We start from the raw sequence: 21,253 nt of genomic DNA, 5'->3' as shown, positions 1-21,253 counted from the left end.
GGACATACAAGACTTACAATAGACAAAGGGGGAAAGGATAAGTATAGGTATTGGAAAATGGAGAGCAAAGGAAAAATGGAGTCCAGGAGTATAGAATAAGTAATCCAAGGTGACCAGATGTTACCTGTATTTTGAGCAATGCACACACCCTATACTGTAATGTTACGTTGGGGTGTGTGAAAAGGTTAAAGGGCTGCCAGGGTTTGTGCGCTCTCTGAAGCCTCTTCAGTCTTTACATTGTTCTATCTCCATGAATGTGATCTACTTAGACGCTATAGTGCTTGATGTCATAACATTGTCAGGCGCACAACCATACGTGGGTTCAGGGTTGCAGTCACAACCAGGTCCTGGAGACCTAGGGACCCAAAAAGGTTTCTTATGTCCTCATGAAGTGACCAATGCTATAAAAGACCTGTAAGATTGTGGGGCCTGTTGTAGGTTTTGCATTGGGACCCACAAACTTTGAGTTGTGCCACTGTCCATTGTCCTATTCACGTCAGCACACTGCAATATCCTACATCACTGTTACTAAATGGAGGGTGCAGTGTGAGCAATGTAGAGGCTGCAGCGATCCCACAACCTCTAGGCACCATTTAATAGCTCGTCAGCTGGGTTGCTGAGCTGCTGCCCCATGATCTGATAGTGATCGGTTGATTGACAGTAATGTTGGCACTTCCATTTATCGGATGATGTATGTGTTAGCATAGCACTATTATCACTTTATGCGATGCTGTAATCTACTGTGCTTTTCAGTGTAGCGCTATCCAGCAGAAACCATGTGCCTTGCTTTAGCAGTGGAATTGTACCAGCGGTGAGAGGATCAGCCCTGGCTTCCTGTCCACAAGCAGGCCGTACTATTGACTGGAGCTGCAGACTCTCAGTACTGGGAAATATATTTTTTTTTTCTGGCAATATGAGACCAGTTGTGCAAGGTCACAGAGTTGCTGGCACATTAAAGAGCTGGATTATGTTGTGTTTGCTTAAGCACTTCTTCCTGCTGCATAATCTGGCATTAATTAGTTTTTCTCATAGCTCCGGCACTAAAAAGGCACTTCAAAATGCTAGGAAGTTTCTGATAAATGCTAATGTTTCAAGAATGTAGAACTACTGTCTACAACATAAAGGGTTTTGAAATGTATAAAAGAGCAGTTCAGAATGGCCAAGCATCCTACTAAATGTATCAATTAGTTCTCCCGGAAATACTGTAACAGTTTATTGTTAGGGTGACCAGCGACCATGAGCTGATTGCCAGCAGCCCTAAGCTATGGCAAGGGTTTCCTGGGGGGGCAGAGGTACATGACACTATGCCTATGTACATACAAAACACATCCCCAACATGAAACATCAAATTCATTGCATAAGTCATAAAAAGAAACATTTTTTTTGTACTTTATATGCTGGTAAAGGAGTTCACAACTTCAGTATCTGCTGTGTACACTGTTTACAGCCAGCCGCCTCGGCCTGCTATTAGCTGATTAGTGGTGCTGCCAGGTATGAACTCCCACTGATCTGATATTGATGACCTATTCTACTGATTAATTCATCGTGGTCAACCCTGTTAACAGAAGAACCATTATAGAGTTATGGCATTTTTATGGCATCAACTAGTAGAGCCGTGTGTACATCCACTGATGCGCAAAGTGCTAGTGACCAGACCTCATTCACTGTCCCCACAGCCGAGTCTCGGCCGATGATAATGGCTCGCTGCCCTGTCAGAAGTATGGCAATACAGCTGGGAAGCTTCCTCATTGGCCTCATTATTAAGATGTTCTTGTTTTATCCAATTTACTACTCTACTCCTGCTGAAAACATGTCTGCTTGACCAGCTAAAGCATGCCTGTGCATGAAGGGGTAAGACGAGATGTCTGTCATCATGTAACGTGTATGGCCAGCTATATTATTAGTGGAAGTCTGAACATATTGGCTGTTATTCCAATCAGCTCATTATTGCAGGCTCTCCAACTGTGCTTCCTTGGAAACATTCTAATTTTTAGGCTTTTATGTATAACTAGATGGTGGCCCGATTCTAACGCATCGGGTATTCTAGAATATGCATGTCCACGTAGTATATTGCCCAGCCACGTAGTATATTGCCCAGCCACAAAAAAAAAAACACAACACGAAGGTATGGTGTGAGTCTATAATGCCCATCATCCTTCTGGACAGACTGCTGGGACTTGTAGTTCCCAAATTTAGAACTATGGGCTGGAATATAGGACAGTAAGGTGCAAGACACAGTAGTAAGGAAGAAGCAGACTCCAGCCCCGGTGCCGCCTCCTCCGGCCGATGCTTCCGTCCTCCCTGCTCCTTCTCAGCAAAGCAACAGCAATGTCAGCCAATCACCGGGCGCCTCTCATGCTCCGGGTCTCCGCCACAGCCGCCGCTGCAGGAGAGTCCGAGACACCGGCTCCGGTACTGTGAGGAGGTCACCATGTCCCCGCACCGCCCCGGGAGCCTGCGGCCGCGCTGACCGCATCCGTACAGTTGAGCTGACAGCGTGTGCGGCGCCTGCGGGAAGTGATGTCATCACTGGTGACATCATCACTGGCGGTGACATTATACCATGTAATGAATATCAGGAGAGAGGGAAAACCGCGCAGTGATCAGTGATTACCGCATGTATGGCGGCTGCGGAGGGTGAGACTGACTGCGAGCTCGCCAGTGTGGTGTGTTATGTGTACTGTGTGCAGTATATATATATATATATGTGTGTGTGTATGCTGTATGGAGCGGGCGCCGGGCACTGACTGAAGGGGAGTAGTGAGGGACTAATCGGACTGTGGCAGTCGCTGATTGGTCGCGGCAGCCATGACAGGCAGCTGGCGAGACTAATCAGCGACTTGGATTCCATGACAGACAGAGGCCGCGACCAATGAATATCCGTGACAGACAGAAAGAAAGACAGACAGAAGGACAGACAGAAAGACGGAAGTGACCCTTAGACAATTATATAGTAGATAATACAGCCTGTTTCCATATAATCTAACAAAATACAAGTGTCTCACTAAATTAGAATATCATCAAAAAGTTAATTTATTTCAGTTCTTCAATACAAAAAGTGAAACTCATATGTTATATAGAGTCATTACAAACAGAGTGATCTGTTTCAAGTATTTATTTCTGTTAATGTTGATAATTGTGGCTTACAGCCAATGAAAACCCAAAAGTCATTATCTCAGTAAGTTAGAATACTTCATAACACCAGCTTGAAAAATGATTTTAAAATCCAAAATGTTGGCCTACTGAAATGTATGTTCAGTAAATGCAGTTAATGATCTTCAGAAAAGGAATGGCACTAGGACCACATGAATCACAGCACGCAGACTTTCAATCACGTCTCTCCATGTGGGTGCAGTCGGCGTGGAGCAACTGCATTTATGGTGCTCAGCTACATGTATAAGAATTGCAGTGCGTCATTCCAAAAGTTAATTGTAAGAAAATAGCGGCACTCACCAGTTGGCTGATCCACAATGTTTAATCCATGTGCAGGTTAATGCAAACACATCTTGGAAAGTGCAGAGGGTGCGGGGAGTGCAGAGGGACGACGGCCGTTTCGTGCGATTAGCACTTCTACGGGTCCCTCTGCACTCCCCGCACCCTCTGCACTTTCCAAGATGTGTTTGTATTAACCTGCACATGGATTAAACATTGTAGATCAGCCAACTGGTGAGTGCCGCTATTTTCTTACAATTAACTTTTGGAATGACGAAATGCAGTTAATACTTTTGGTCCGGGCTCCTTTTGCATCAATTACTGCATCAATGCGGCATGGCATGGAGGTGATCAGCCTGTGGCACTGCTGAGGTGTTATGGAAGCCCAGGTTGCTTTGATAGCAGCCTTCAGATCTGTCTGCATTGTTGGGTCTGGTGTCTCTCATCTTCATCTTGACAATACCGCATAGATTCTCTATGGGGTTAAGGTCAGACAAGATTGCTGGCCAATCAAGCACAGTGATACTGTTGTTTTTAAACCAGGTATTGGTACTTTTAACAGCGTGGAAAGGTGCCAAGTCGTGCTGGAAAATGACATTTCCATCTCCAAAAAGCTTGTCGGCAGAGGGAAGCATGAAGTTCTCTAAAATTTCCTAGTAGATGGCTGCGCTGACTTTGGTCTTGATAAAACACAGTGGACCTTCACCAGCAGATGACATGGCTCCCCAAACCATCACTGATTGTGGAAACTTCACACTAGACTTCAAGCAGCTTGGATTGTGGCCTCTCTACTCTTCCTCCAGAATCTGGAACCTTGATTTCCAAATGAAATGCAAAATTTACTTTAATCTGTAAATCACCTTGGACCACTGAGCAACAGTCCAGTTCTTTTTCTCTTTGGCCCCGGTAAGATGCTTTTGGCGTTGTCTATTGGTCATGAGTGGCTTGACACAAGGAATGTGACACTTGTAGCCCCATGTTCTAGATATGTCTGTGTGTGGTGGCTCTTGATGCAATAACTCCAGCAGCAGTCCACTCCTTGTGAATTGCCTCCAAATTTTCGAATGGCAATTTCTTAATCCTTTCAAGGCTTAAAGGGAACCTGTCACCCCCCCTGGCGTTTTAACTAAAAGAGCCACCTTGTGCAGCACTAATGCTGCATTCTGTCAAGGTGGCTCTTTTATTTGGGGTCCCTTCCAATGCTGCAATATTTGTTTTTTAAATTTTACCTGTAGTCTGTTCGGGGGGTGGCACGTCTTTTCCCCCGGGACACAATTGCCTCCCAACCATCACTCGGCCCCTCCGTGCGCCAGGCGCCACCTCCTGTGCTTTCATTAATGTCCCCGGCGCCTGCGCTGTAAGTGGCTTGGTGGTCCGGTATATTGAGCACTGAATAATTGTGAAAGAAATATAATAAGACCAACCATATTCTGCATGGTCTGTGCTTATGGAGGCGTTTGCTTATTCATTCTGTGACCACAGATATTACAGATGCTGTGTGTTAGATAAATGTGTCATGCACCTCCATATGTGCTCACCAATGAGAAACTGTAGCGTTTATAGCCTTATGGTACATAATTGTATTGTGATTATCAGATGTGTAGCTCCGTGTTCAGGGAAGACATGGCAAGATGTCATTCCGCCATCTCCAGTTTTCACGTTTCTGACCAGGCCAAATGTTTGAAATCTGACATGTATGTGGTGGTAACTCTGGAACACATCTACACATCCAGTGATTGAGGGGTTTTTTTGTGCTATATTCTACTTTATCATAATTATTAATTTAGGTCGATAGGCTTTTCATTTCTTGAAAATATTAGATTTTTTATGAAAACATGAAAAAATTAGCAATTTTTAAAATTAGAATTTTTATGGCATTAAATCCGATAGTCATATACCATACCTACCAGAAAGGTAATGATTAACATTTACTATATGTCTACTTTACATCAGCATCAATCCTAATTTTTTTAGGGACCACTTCACTTTTGAAGTGACTGAGGGGCTTATATGTCCAAAACTTTCATTCTGGGAGTTTAATCCTTCAAGTGTTTCATAGGAATGAACACAGAACGGTAGAAGGAAAAATTTAAAAAGTGTTTATTTTTTTAATAAAATGTTGCCTCATGTTTCCATTTTGACAGAGGTGTAATTATTGTAGAAAATGGATCACACAATTTGGTGCTATTTGTCCCGAATTTGGCAATACCACATCTGCTCAGAAATTATTAGGCTCATGGCAGAGCTGGGAAGAATGGAGCGCTATTTGTCTATCATGTTGTAATTTTGGAGTTCCTGAGGTACTAAAACAGCCGAAATTACCCACATACGACCCCATTTTAGAAGCCACCACCCTCAAGGAAGTCAGCTATAGGTGTGAAGAACACTTGAACTCGCAGGTGCATTGGGAAGTGAGAATGAAAAATTATTCCTTTCCACTAATAAATTCCTTTATCGCTTCAATTTTATTTTTTAAAAGGTAAATATGATAAAATGGATCCCACAATTTGTTACCCAGTTTCTCATGGAGGTGGCAATACCCGTGGAAAACCACTATTTGGGAACATGGCAGGGATCGGAGAGGAAGTTGGACTACTTGACTTTTGCAATGTAATTTAGGCTGGAATAGATTGTGAACACAGTGTTACATTTGAAGAGCCCCTGAGGTGCCAAAACAGCAGAGGCGTCCAGAAAGTGACCCCATTTTTAAAACTGCACCCTTTAAGGAATTAATTTAGATCTGTAGCGAATGTTTTGAACCTACAAAGTGTTATAATGCAGGGAAATAAAACCCAGAACAATCTTTATTATAAAATGAAGGGCAAACTATGCCACCACAAAGTGACCAAACCACAACAAAAACGTGTTCCACCCAATTAAAAACTATGGGATATAGCTAGCAATTCCTGCACCGGCTCCTAGATAATATCTGCCTACCAACGGAGGTTGGCACCCTAGGGGGGAGCGTATCGGCGCCCCCGCTCCTCGATGACTGACCCTAGGAGCCCTGGTATACCCTACAACCACTGGTGAGTCCCACTACCCGTAGGCTAAAGGACCACTATATCTATACAGAAAATAGCTATTCTAGGGAAAGCTAGCACCCATAGACATGTAAAAACATTTTGAACACACGAGGACCAGACCGGTGTAAAAATTGGTGAGGAGGAGTGGTGGCATGAGCATATATCTATGTGGTATAGGTATATCGATGATGTGCTTGTAGTGTGGACGGGGCAAAAGGAGGAGTTCCATGAGTTCTTGCGAGTCCTTAACATCAATGATATGGGCCTTAGATTCACCTTTGAAATTAATGAGGCGGAACTAGCGTTTCTGGATATTAAAATCAAAAAGGAGGCGCATGGAGGAGTCTCTACTAGCATATACCGTAAGCCTACAAGCACGAATGGCCTTTTGCACTGGCATAGTCACCACCCTACTCCCCTTAAGAGAGGGATCCCTAAGGGACAATTCCTTAGGTTGAAGAGAAATTGTTCCAGATTGGATATGTTTAAAAGTCAGGCGGCAGATATGTCGGACAGGTTCCATGAGAAGGGGTACCCGAGACACGTTATAGATACAGCATTTAACTGTGCCAGAATGACGGATCGCCAGAGGTTGTTACAAAAACGTATAAAGGATGATCCTGGGGACGTGGTGAGGGTCATTGGGACTTTTGATTCACGACATGAGGATGTAAGACAGATTTTTACAAAGCATTGGGACGTCCTTAAATTTGATCCTGACTTGAAAGAACTGATTGGTGACCGCCCGAATATTACATTCAGGAAGGGCAGGTCAATTAGGGACATGCTTGTGCATAGCCAATACCAGAGACCTAAGACTGGGAGTACATGGCTGGACAGGAGACCTTGCGGTTTTTTCAAATGCGGTGACTGCAGCCTCTGTAAGTGGATGAAACCTGGCAAAAGATTCCAGAGCTCCGCCACAGGGAAAACCTTCTACCATAGAGAGTTTTCGAACTGTAAGACGACGGGTGTTGTGTATGTGGCCTCCTGCCGTGCCCTAGAGACTATGTGGGCAAGACAAAGAGGGAGTTCAGGAGAAGAGTGGGGGAGCATATGGGAGACATCAGAAACAACCGGGATACCCCACTAGCTAAACACATGCGCTCCCACCATAGTGATGATATAACGGGAGTTAGATTTACCATTATGGAGGTGGTCAATATAAACCCCAGGGGGGATAACATAGATAGATCAATTCTACGTCGCGAATGTGAATGGATCTTCAGAATGGAGTCCCGGGAACCTCTTGGGCTAAATGAACAGGTTTCATTTGCATGCTTTCTATAAATGTCTGTGATGTTCTGGGAGGTCCGTCCCCCGTATGCCTGGACATAAAAGGAATATGACAGGGTCTCCGGCAACTGAACCATGCAAATTGATGTTTAGATTTCTTAGTTTTCAGAAATTATATATATTTATATATTTTATCGTAGATATTGCTTGTTCCTCTTTATTTTCTCCCTATTACACGCCATTTACAGAGATGGAGCGGGGTCTACTTGAGAGTGCCTGGATTGGGCAGAATGTACGCTTGGTATTTTGTGGGTGGATAGGTGAAGATATTTTATAGAGTGTGACATTCATAACAATTCCACCCCCATAAGTGACATAGTACGTATGCGTATCTTGGGCTCTGTTAATATCCCAGCAGCTTCATAGGGGTCTAGTGCATACAAGGATATAAAGAAGTGGGTAGATGCGCTAGGCTGTTAGATATAGTATTCCCACCCTGACAGGTGACATTTGGTGTATGCGTTTTTGGGGACTTTGTGAGCCCTTTTTGATTTCATTCTGCCCCAGTCGTTCCGAAGGTATCCAATAGTGTGTGTGTTAGAACATAAATAAGCAGGCGCTTCCATGTGGTTGCTATGCAACCCGCTATAAATTACACTCACGGCGAGCGCCTTGGTGTGACGCAGACAGGAAGTAGTCTCTGGTTGAACCGGAAGCGCTCGCACGCTTGTGATGAGCTTGCATAGAACGGACGGGCGGTTCTGCGCTCCAGCCCGCGCATGCGCCTGCGAGTCATCTGTATGAGATGACGGGATTACAAAGCAGGAAGCGGGGGGGAGTGGCCTGGACACGGCGCAACAAGCGGGAGAAATAAAAGTAGGTGGATATCGGCGGGCACTTAGCCATTTTGTTTGGGCCACAAAGATATCAGTTCACCAAGCCTCCTGATGAGCCTAGGCAGGCGAAATGCGTTGAGGCGTTAATATTGAAAGGACAGACTGTGTGGGAAGTCTGGCGTGATGCAGATGAGTATCAATGGTTCTTTCCGGTATTTTTGTTATGGTGGCTGTTAAGCACCAATAGTGTGTGTATTGATAGCAGATTGTGTGTGTATTGATGTCAGATGGTGGTCTATAAGCATCAACAGGCTATGTATTGATATCAGAATTGAATTGGTATAGGTGGATCCGGATTGTGATGACACATACACTTGGTGATCAGTTATTAGCGGATCTGGTTTACACACACTTGGTGCTCAGTGTTTAGAGTATCTGTTTGATATTTCCGGGTAACCCCGCTTTGAGGGGTAGGGGTGTATCTGTTAATCAGCCACCATAAATAGTTACCTACATCTGCTCAGACGTTCCAATTTTTACACCGGTCTGGTCCTCGTGTGTTCAAAATGTTTTTACATGTCTATGGGTGCTAGCTTTCCCTAGAATAGCTATTTTCTGTATAGATATAGTGGTCCTTTAGCCTACGGGTAGTGGGACTCACCAGTGGTTGCAGGGTATACCAGGGCTCCTAGGGTCAGTCATCGAGGAGCGGGGGCGCCGATACGCTCCCCCCTAGGGTGCCAACCTCCGCTGGTAGGCAGATATTATCTAGGAGCCGGTGCAGGGATTGCTAGCTATATCCCATAGTTTTTAATTGGGTGGAACACGTTTTTGTTTTTGTTGTGGTTTGGTCACTTTGTGGTGGCATAGTTTGCCCTTCATTTTATAATAAAGATTGTTCTGGGTTTTATTACATGATTTTTTGCAATTTGAAAAACCCTCTAATCCATTATAAACAATGCAGGGAAATAACTCACAAAAAAAAAAAAAAAATTGTCTTCAACGTATTGCTTTAACCCTAAAAGGTCTCACAAGGAGAGTAGGAGAAAATGTGCGGTATATTTTGTTACTCAATATCTCCCCCATATGTGGGAAGAAGCGCTATTTGACTTTTGAAGTACAGATTTGGCTGGAATAGATTGTAGACTCTATTTGTGGACCCCAAGTGTTCTACACTGTGTGCAGAATTATTAGGCAAGTTGGACTTTAGAGGATAATTTTTATTATTGATCAACAACTGTTCTCAATCAACCCAAAAGACTCATAAATATCAAAGCTTAATATTTTTGGAAGTTGGAGTGGTTTTTTTTTTTAGATTTGGCTATCTTAGGAGGATATCTGTTTGTGCAGGTAACTATTGCTGTGCAGAATTATTAGGCAACTTAATAAAAACCAAATACCGGTATATTCCCATCTCGCTTGTTTACTTTCACCAGGTAAACCAATATAACGGCACAAAATTTAGAAATAATAATTTCTGACATGCAAAAACAAAACCCCAAAAAATTAGTGACCAATATAGCCACCTTTAATTTATAATGACACTCAGCAGCCTTCCATCCATAGATTCTGTCAGTTGCTTGATCTGTTTACGACCAACATTGCGTGTAGCAGCCACCACAGCCTCCCAGACACTGTTTTCCCTTCCTGTAGATCTCACATTTTATGAGGGACCACAGGTTCTCTATGAGGTTCAGATCAGGTGAACAAGGGGGCCATGTCATTATTTTTTCTTCTTTGAGACCTTTACTGACCAGCCACGCTGTGGAGGAGTTGGAGGCATGTGATGGAGCATTGTCCTGCATGAAAATCATGTTTTTCTTGAATGATACCGACTTCTTCCTGTACCTCTGCTTGAAGAAGTTGTCTTCCAGAAACTGGCAGTAGGTCTGGGAGATAAGCTTCACTCCATCCTCAACCCGAAAAGGTCCCAAAAGTTCATCTTTGACGATACCAGCCCATACCAGTACCCCACCTCCACCTTGCTGGCGCCTGAGTCGGAGTGGAGCTCTCTGCCCTTTACTGATCCAGCCTCTGGCCCATCCATCTGGCCCATCAAGAGTCACTCTCATTTCATCAGTCCATAAAACCTTTGAAAAGTCAGTCTTAAGATATTTCTTGGCCCAGTCTTGACATTTTATCTTATTTCTTGTTCAAAAGTGGTCGTTTTTCAGCCTTTCTTACCTTGGCCATGTCCCTCAGTATCGCACACCTTGTGCTTTTGTTACTCCAGTAACTTTGCAGCTCTGAAATATGGCAAAACTGGTGGCAAATGGCATCTTGGCAGCTTCACGCTTGATTTTTCTCAATTCATGGGCAGTTATTTTGCGCCTTTTTTGCCCAACACGCTTCTTGCGACCCTGTTGGCTATTTGCCATGAAACGCTTGATTGTTCGGTGATCACGTTTAAAAAGTTTGGTAATTTCAAGACTGCTGCATCCCTCTGCAAGACATCTCACAATTTTAGACTTCTCAGAGCCCGTCAAATCTCTTGTCTGACCCTTTTTGCCAAAGGAAAGGAAGTTGCCTAATAATTAAGCACACCTTATATAGGGTTTTGATGTCATTAGACAACACCCCTCCTCATTACAGAGATGCACATCATCTGATTTACTGAATTGGTAGTTGGCTCTCAAGCCTGAACAGCTTGGAGTAGGACAACATGTATAAAAAGTATCATGTGATCAAAAAACAACTTGCCTAATAATTCTGCACACAGTGTAGAAGAACAACAGGTCCTACTCTGGGAATTTACCTAGGGAAGGGTCCTTTTCCACAGACCGACTGGTGGCACAACACCACTGCTGATCAGTAAACGTTTACTGATCGGCGGTCATCTGCCTGGTTACATAGATGTGCACCGAGCAATCTATACTAGACAGTGCCCATATGCTGCCATTATACTCGGAGATGCGAGTCCTGAGTGCACAGACGATGCACTTCCGAGAACGATGATCTTTAATGCTGCATAAGAGATTTAACTAAATAACAAGTGTTTTGCTTGATCATCGGGTGATCGTCAGCTTGTTTACACTGCAAGATAAATGTGAAACACGCTTTTTTTCACAACATTCGATGACTATTGTCTTGCAGTGTAAGTACTCCTCACCTGAACTCCACAGATGTTTTCCAGAAATAACGGTTACAGTGTGACAATTGCAAATATGCCCTTTTAGTGCCCCATACATTGATCCAGCTTGTGCTACTGGAGACACAGACCCAAAAATGAATTGGGTTTTTCCCGCTAGAGGAATGCTATATATGTGAACATTAACTGCTTGGGGCACAGAAAGGAACAGGGTTTATTTGTATTTGGGAGCACAGATTTCTTTATTTTTGGGGAGTGCAGGCCACTATTCCAGAACCTTTCACCTATCAGCAACATAGAACCCCCCCCCCTTTGTCCCAACAGATAATGGACCGGAGTGGGGGCTGTTTTTTGTGGGTTGAATTGGTGCCATTTTGGGGTACATAATGTGTGTTGTTTTGTTTTTTTTTAATTGCTTTTAAGGCTGGATTCACTTTAATCTTGTTTGCTACGCTGAGCACTTATATTGGGGCTTCCATCATAATTACAGGAAACATCATTCAGGCAGGACTCCTTACAGAATGATATGGGGCACGCAGACCTGCTGTGGACTCTATCTGGTCTCTGTTCTGCCGATGTCTGTCTTTTTAGAGGTGCACAAAAGCGAGGTTGACTGCACTTCTTGTACATGCCAAAAATCACAGGACACCGCAGAAACAGAGGCAGACTGAGTTACCCGTTCGCACACCGGGTCCAAAGTGACTCCATCGGCCTCATTATCGTGAGCGGTTCCATCAGAGGATTTTCCATAAATCCTTTTTTTGGACATTTAGACAGAAACCAAAACATAAGAGCTCAGCAGAGAGCACAGGATGAATGTGAACCTAGCCTTATTTAGTTTATAGAAGGCAGAATAAAGCAATAAACAGCAGTATAGGAATCATCATTCATTCATTCATTCATTCATTCATTCACAGTGTTCATCGATGAAGCTAAATAATTTAACCATTTAATAGCACAGGTTGTTCCAGACACTACCAAACATGTACTATTTTTGTTCTTCCATCACACATGCGTTTTTAATGGCGCAACTTTTTTTTTTTTTTTTTAAATTTATAGTATTTTTTTTTTTTAAATCTCATACCTCTGTGGGACTTGGTTACTCAATAGAGTAGATGTATTGCAATCTACTAGGCCTGTCTCTGTTACACTGACTGACAGGAGGCCTGTAGTAATGCACGCCTTTACGATTAGTCTGGTCATTTAAATATGTTAAAGAAGTTTACTAAGGTGAGTGTCACTAAACACTGTCAACTTGTCCCACACAATGAGGTTGTCTGTAATCAACTTAAAAGCAAATCTAACTGCAGGTTTTTGCTATTTAATCTGAGAGCAGCATAATGTAAGGGAAGAGAACCTAAATCCAGAGATGTGTAACTTATTAGGCTGTAATGTAGTTTCAGTACAGTCAGTGTTTTATCAGCAGGAAAATATCACATGCTGGACTGGGTCTCATATGCAAGCCAGTCAGACTATTTCGTGTCACCCACTCCCACCACTGATTGGTACAGTAGCTTGCTAAAAATTCACAGTGTAGACAGGAAGCTGCCAATTAGTAGTGGAGGTGGGGCTATGCACAGCTCAGCATTTTGACCAATGCATCTGCAACAGACAAAACAGGGATTCTATCAAAACTACTACAAGCAGTCAGGGTCTACAACAGAGTCATAACCTAAAGTTTTTGCACCCTTGAAATTGTTCCAGAAAATAAAGTATTTCTCCCTGAAAATGATTGCAATTACACATGTTTTGTTATTCACATACTTATTTCCTTTGTGTGTATTGGAACAATGCAAAAATCAGAGACAAAAAGGCAAATTGGACATAATTTCACACAAAACCCCCAAAATTGGCCTGACAAAATTGTTGGATGTTTCCAAAATTGTGGGTAAACAACTTTTTTTCAAGCATGTGATGCTCGTCCATTTCACCTGCAGAAAGTAACAGTTGTGGGCAATATGAAAATCACACCTGAAACCAGATAAAAAGGGGAGACGTTGACTCAGTCTTTGCATTGTGTGTCTGCGTGTGCCATACTAAGCATGGAGAACAGGAGGAGGAGAAGAGAGCGATCTGAGGGCTTGAGAACCAAAATTGTTGAAAGTTATCAATAATCTCAAGGTCCGTCTCCAGAGATGTTGATGTTCATTTGTCCACTGTGCGCAACATAATCAAGAAATTTGCAACCCATGTAGCTAATCTCTCTTCACAGCAGAGAAAAATTGATCAGATTGCATTCCAGGATAGCCCTGATGGTGTATAACGAGCCACAATCAAGTACCAAAGAAACGCAAGCTGTCCTGCAGGCTTAGGCAGTCATATATATGATATGCATGGTCCTGGCAGAACCCATCTAGAAGGGGCAGCCTTGCTCAGTGCAAGTGTATGGAGTGAGGCTGTGCCCGCTAGGCAGGTTCTGCCCAGGAGTATGTATATCGCATATATCCCTGCATATATCCCCGCATATATCCCCGCTGCTCCCGGCTCACAAACTCGTGAATCTTGGGGCAATTCATGAGTCTGCAGTCACACACAGACTTTTCATTTTAGACCAGACAACCCCTTTAAGTGTCACTATACGTCTCCAGTATTGTACAGGCAAAGCTGCCTCTGTTTGCAGCATGGGGAGAGTCATGGTTCAGGCCAAGGGCTCAGCCACACCACCCTAGTGATCTCCAGCCTGTGACTGTTACAAAATGGAAACTTGGATTCTTAGTTTTGCAGTAACTAGAGAGGCGCAAGTTCCAGATCTCGTATAAGGGCTCATTCCGGCATCATTTTCCCCCTTATAATGACTGTGTTTTTTACGGATAGAACGCATCCCTATTATATTTATGGGGTAGTTCACATGCCCCATTTTCTTTCCTCGGGCCGAGTGGTCCGCACAAAGCACAGAGACTTGTCATATATTCATTCAGTGGAGTATCCGATCAAACTCCCCAGTTCAAGACTGTGGATTCATGAAAAAAATCAGCCAGCACTGTGTTGCAACCATGTGCTATCGGCTTTTCATGGACATTTTGAAGATTGAAAACCCCCCATCTTTTTTTCAGCTTTTTGTACGAGAAAAATCACTGATGTCTGAATGAACTTGTACATTACCCCGCACACTCTCCGGGGGGCTCTAAGGCTAGGATCACATTAATACAGTTCTCTCCATCAGGGTGTCCCCCACAATAGCCGTATTTCAGTGACCACCCTGACAGCCCAGCTATAACCATTAATGTGAATGAACTCTATAGAGTCACTGTGACACCGGCCGGCCTCCTCCCTGGCAATATTTGTCTTTTTCAGACATTCACAAAAACGTGGCTCCCGTCTACCAAACCGGATGGCAGGGATCCTGGCTACATATTTGGCACTGTACCAGAACGCAACATATGTGTGTGATTTCCATCCTACGATGTGTGCAGATTTATGCTGATCTCAGCCTATCCTGCCCTCATTGTAAACTCTTTATAAGAGCTGCTCAAGCTAAAAACATAAATTCTCTGCCATCTTCAGATTCTTCTTATTTTAGAAATCTTTCTGTAGGACACATCTGCCAAGTTACATAAATAATCATTAATCGGAATTATGCTGGAATATGAAATGGTTAAACATTGTGGCGTATACAAAGTTTCAATAAGTTGTTTTTTTTATGTAAAAGGTTAAATGAAACTGGTTTCAGCTCTGATTGTACTGACCTGATCTGTGGTCAGACTCTGTATTGTGCCAAGTAAGGGATGGGGGGAGTATGGGACATTCAGAGGAAGCAGTCCAGGATGAAGACCCCTGACTGCTTGACTTGCTTCTTGGTCAGGCTGGAGTTCATTCATGGGCTGCTTCCTCTATCTCCTGTAGTGTGAGCAGGAAGCCATTCCTGGGGTGGGAGGGGGCACAGTGGAGAGGACCCTCAGACTGCTCACTGTAGTGTGGGCATGTTAACACTGCAGGTAAAAGCTGAGATCCTGTTGCTGCAATGTGTTTAGGAGTAGATCTATGAACATTTCTTAAGTTTCTTCTTTTAATAGCTTGTGATGGCAGAGTGTCAAGTCCATATTTACGTATTACATATTTGCACTTCTTGAGATATGATGTTGGTGTGGCCTGCCTGCTCGGCTCTTACTTGTCAGTGATCAATAGCGATGTATACAGTTCTCATTTATCAAAATTGTTTAATATAACAGATGTCAGTGTGGCCCAGGCATGGTGCAGCACTCTGTTCTCCAGAGCTTAGCTCAAATAGATGCTCTGGGATCCTAGATATCACTGAATGAAATATTCCAGTTGAAAATCTTTATTCATTACATAATGGAATGCGTTGAGAACAATAAGACATAAAGATGATCATTGTAAATCAAAATTAATATCCCATGAAGGTCTGGACTTGGAATGATACTCCAAATCAAAGTGGAAATCCAAATTACAGGTTGATCCAAATTCAGTGGAAATGCCTCAAGGCAAGGAAACGATGCTCAGTAGTGTGTGTGACCGCCACATGCCTGTATGCCCTCCCTACAACGCTTGGGCAGATGTTCTTCTGAGGGATTACCTCCCAGACCTGGATTAAATATCACTCAACTCCTGGACAGTCTGTAGTGCAACGTGGCATTGGTGGATGGAACAAGACATGATGGCCCAGATGTACACCATTGGATTCAGGTCTGGGAAACAGGCTGGCCAATCCATAGCATTAATTCCTTCATCATGCAGGAACTTCTGACACAATTCAGCCACATAAGACCTAGCTAGCATTGTCATGCATCAGAAGGAACCCAGGTCCCATTGCACCTGCATATGGTCTCACAATAGGTCTGAGGATCTAATCCAGGTACCTAATGATAGAGTACCTGTGGTTAGCACATGGAGGGCTGGGCAACCCTCCAAAGAAATGCCTCCCCACACCATTACTAACCCACTGTCAAACCGGTCATGCTAGAGGAGGTAGTGGTCCTGCTGCTGGGTTTCCCTCCTATGGCCCCCTCCACGACTCCTGGTGTACTGCCTGTCTACTGGTATCTGCACCATGCTTTGGACATTGTCCTCACAGACCCAGCTACCCTGTTTGTCACAGCTCCCATTGATGTGCCATCCTGAATGAGCTGCACTACCTGAACAACTTCTGTGGTTTGTAGACACCGTGTCAAGCTACAGTATAGTACCTCCAGGAGTGAGAGCAATGACAAAATGCAAAAGTGACCAAAACAACTGCCAAAAAGGATGAGAACAGAGAAATGGTCTGTGGTCACCCCCTACAGAACCAATCCCTTATGGGGGTTGTCTTGCTAATTGCCTATCATTTCTACCTGTTGTTTGTTGCATTTGCACAACAGCAGGGAAAACTGATTCACAATCAGTATTGCTTCATAACTGGACAGGTTAATTTCACATAAGTGTGTGTTACATTATGTTGTTTAAGTGTTCCCTTTATTTTTTTGAGCAGTGTATATATACAGTTGAAACCAGAAGTGTGCATACATTATATAAAAAAAACACATATGCATGTTTTTCTCAATATCTAGCATGAAGTCATAATAAATCTTTCCCGTTTTAGGTCAATTAGGATTACCATAATTATTAATGTTTGCCAAATGCCAGAATGAGAGAGAGAGAGAGAGAGAGAGAATGTTTTAAGGCATTTTATTACTTACTGTAAAGTCAAAAGTTTACATACATTTTATTAGTATTTGGTACCATTGCCCTTTAAACTGAATGACTTGGGTCAAACGTTTGGGATATCCTTCCACAAGCTTCTCACATTAGTTGGTCAGAATTTGGGCCCATTCCTCCTGACAAAACTGGTGTAACTGATCCAGGTTTGTAGATCTGTATATATCTCCAAAGACCTCCTGACAGGGGAATTGGATTGTGACCCCCAGTGGGGACAGTGGCGATAATGTCTGTAAAGTGCTGTGGAATTACATAGACAAAGTTCTGGAGTATGAAGCTAACTGTAAGCAGAGCTACCCTTATAGAGACACTGCCTCTGAAATTCTGCATTTAGTGACCCTTCATGAGTCCCTTCATGTTGAGCAGACCAGTTTTTGGGTTAACCCATTCCTGTAAAGCTTTGTTGTTGATGTATTTTTAGTGAATGTCGCATCGTGCTAAACTTAAAAACTCTGAATGTCTTCAGTTATTTGGTCCTATGTTCTGGATTTTTAGGTTGTGTGACCCAGTGTCTGGTGATGGATACCTTATAGTTTACATCACTATTAATCGTAGCACTGTTATGTTACTATGTTGGAATGCTTACATGCTTTTCTTTTGGTTTTTTTTTGCACAGGGTGAAAAGAATAATGGCTTTGATGTTTTATACCATAACATGAAACATGGGCAGATATCGACAAAAGAGCTGTCAGAATTTATCCGGGAGAGGTATGTGATTCTCTGATTAGGGCGTTATGTATTGGGTAATATCATGCGCTCCCCTTACCATGTACAGACAGCACAGCGAGTGATGAGGATCCTAAAGGCCTGGATACATCTCTTCCAGCACATGTTCCAAGAACCCGGGGCTTATGCCTGTCTGTAGAGCCATCATTTTTAATATCTTTGCTGTTAAATATTATTTATTATTGATTTATTCTTATTCTCAATTCTGTACCGAACACATTGCCTTTCGCTGACATTACATGTATATTAATATTTAACACTTGTATTGATGAACTCTTTAAAGCGTTGTCCGTTCTAAAATGACAATATGCAGTCACTGTAACCCACGCGATGAGTGTTCCCTGCTGTCAGCGCCAGGAACGGTGGTATAATTGTATAATTTACAGATTCTGTTATTTATTTATTTTTTTGCTATAAACCAGGCCCTCTGATTGGTCAAAGCAATTTTATTAGAATTCTGCTTTGAAAAGTTGTAACATTTTTGCGCAACGTGGCATTTCATGACCGTTTTCCCCAGCTCCATCAAGATGGATGGGGCGCGGCATGGGCGAAACTAATTCATGACAAGCCCCAAGTCTGTGACTGGAGTCAGATTGGCGCAGCGCATGGAGGCACATGGCTCTTGTCAGATGTTCCTAATTCATTATCAGGCGTGCACCTCTTAATGAATCGGGAGCGTCCGAGTCCACCGCGTCCCTTCATCAAGAGCGGCGTGAACATCTCCAGTCTCGATGAATCTGAGCCCAGGTTTTTAAGTATAATTCCTTGCACGAGAAGGACAGATTTATTTGGCGCTACTCAGTCCCCCCCCCCCCCGAAAATGTGATAAAATACACCTTATGATGGATTGTGCAGCATGTAGATACCGTCCCTGTGTTTTCTATTCGCTATTCATTATGACTGGCCGGATGTCAGCAACAATCTTCAGGTTTTTATGGCATTTGCCAGTGGGCTTCACTCTCTTTTAATCATTCGCAGCACGAGATGTACACAGATGTCCACATTACAAAGAACTACCGGTACTTTTTAAGCTGAAATGCTGCTGCATAAAACATGACTAGTCAGGGAAGATGTGTCCGCTGAATGGCTAGCCTCTACTGCTCCCTGCACAAGCTAGGCAATGGATAGCTGCCCAACAGGCACTGTATGTTGTAGTCAGCTATGGTGTTATGTACGCCTGAAAATTTGGCACAATTATTGCAACATCTTAGTGCGGCATATGACTTTTTACGCTTAAAAGTTGTCAAACAAGGTAAAGGTAAGCAAAAATTCATATACTGCGTGCAGCTTTTTCATGAATTTGGTGCAAAAAACAAAAATGAATACCAAGACAATAAATGAAAAGTGGTTTAAAAAAAACTCCAATTTGATGTATTGGGATCTGTGTTTTGTCTGAAAAGTCACAGCATTTTAGGATAAAATGTAGCTGATTGTGATATGCCAGGCAGTATTTCTTGCTGGCCGTGCTTAGTGCACTATGAGTCTGTACATGCAAGTTTTGCCCAGATTTCACCATCTTCACAAAGGGAAACCCTGGTAAGTAATAAAAGCTTTCCCGTTCTTGATGAAGTTTTAGAGGTTCTAAATAATATAAGTAAAAGTTGTATTTCCAAGGCAGCACCCAAATAAGTTAGCATTTCCTTCTAGTAACTGGTGTGGCCGCCTTCTGTATGTGGGGACTAAACTGAATCGGTCAGCAGACGCTATGGTGTGGTCACTTCCTAGGCCATGGAGTTTGGTAGGGCTCACATTTGGTTACTAGATGCTCAGAGGGCATAGAAAACTGGGTCTGATGTAGGTGTGTATGGAATTTTGTAGCACTGCGGGAATTTCCAATAGACCACCCACTGGGACCCCTGCTTAGCTGTAGAGCCTGGACCTCTGAGGGCAGCTGGCCACGTGTGGGGCTCTGTACATGGATAATGCTATGTAGGCCTCTGGAGTGACTGCTCTTTAACTGACAAGATACACTATATGGGTAAAAGTGTCGGAACACCTACACATTACACCAACCGGAGTTTCTATGACATCACTTTCTAAATCCGTCGGTATTATATAGAGTTTGTCACCCACCTTTGAAGCTAAGGCAGTGTTTACTAGGAAGTATTTCTACACCATTTTGGAGTTGTGTTTGGGAATGTTTGCCCATTCATCCAGAAGAGCAGTGCAGTGCAGTGCCTCGGTGGTTAGCAGTGCAGTGCCTCAGTTGTTAGCAGTGCAGTGCCTCAGTGGTTAGCAGTGCAGTGCCTCAGTGGTTAGCAGTGCAGTGCCTCAGTGGTTAGCAGTGCAGTGGCTCAGTAGTTAGCACTGGAAACTTGCAGCGCTGAGGTCATGGATTCAAATCCCATCCAGAACAATATCTGCAAGGAGTTTGTAGGTTTCCCTGTGTTTATATGAGTTTCTTCCAGGTTCTCTGATTTCCTCCCACACTCCAAAGACTGATAGGGAATTTAGATTTTGCGTGTCCAGTGGGGTTGAGGTCAGCGCTCTGTGCTGCAAGTAAATTTCCTCCACCTCGAACTCTCCCAACCATGTCTTTATGAACGCTTCTTCACTGCTTTGTGCACTGGGGCACAGAAAAAAAGGCCTTCTCCAAACTGTTCCCACAAAGATGGAAGCATATAAATGTCCTGGTATACTGAAGCATTGGGTTTCCTTCACTGTATCTTGGTGGCCGATGGCAATGCCTGAGAAACAACCTTATCTCTCCAACAACGAACAGCGGGCACAATGCAGTCATGCAGGTAATGTTCTCATGGCATTGGTGGCATGGCATAACATGACCCATCCATCATGCCAGATAGGCCTCTCCAGAGAACATTTTTCCAGAGTCCAGTGTCAGCGTTCTTTACATAAATTCATCCGGTGCTTGGTAGTGTGCTTGGTGATGTAAGGCTTACGTCCAACTACTCGGCCATGGAAACCCATGCCATGAAGCACTCGGTGCATAGCCTTGTGTTTGATATTCATACCAGATGAGGTTTGGACTCTATAGTTGTCTGCTCTGGACAGTGTGTGTGACTTTTATGCACTAGGCCCTTCAGCACATGATGGACCTGCTTTGTATCAGTACGTGGTCTCCACGGCACTTGTAAGATGCACCTGATTTTTTTAGGTGGCATGCTCATCTTAGGCTTCTTTCACACTTCAGTCGTTTGGCGTCAGTCACTTCCGACAAAGTGACGGATCCGTCACAATTGTTGAAAAAACGGATGTAACGGATCCGTTTTTTTGACGGATCCGTTACTCGGGGGTTG

General features: G+C 43.4%; 1 protein-coding gene across 1 annotated transcript in view; it reads left to right on the top strand.

Moving 5' to 3' along the window:
- The window catches only part of FCHO2 (FCH and mu domain containing endocytic adaptor 2), a 138,727-nt gene that overhangs the window by 23,183 nt on the left and 94,291 nt on the right, over nt 1–21,253 (top strand). Inside the window, exon 2 of the mRNA XM_077287864.1 lies at nt 17,887–17,978. Within this exon, the coding sequence (XP_077143979.1) occupies nt 17,887–17,978 (92 nt within the window). The remainder of the gene's footprint in view (nt 1–17,886; nt 17,979–21,253) is intronic.

The sequence above is a fragment of the Ranitomeya variabilis genome, chromosome 1 (assembly GCF_051348905.1).
Source record: "Ranitomeya variabilis isolate aRanVar5 chromosome 1, aRanVar5.hap1, whole genome shotgun sequence".
NCBI lineage: Eukaryota > Metazoa > Chordata > Amphibia > Anura > Dendrobatidae > Ranitomeya > Ranitomeya variabilis.
Note: the sequence above shows the minus strand (reverse complement) of the source record. Positions and strands in the feature narration are given on the sequence as shown.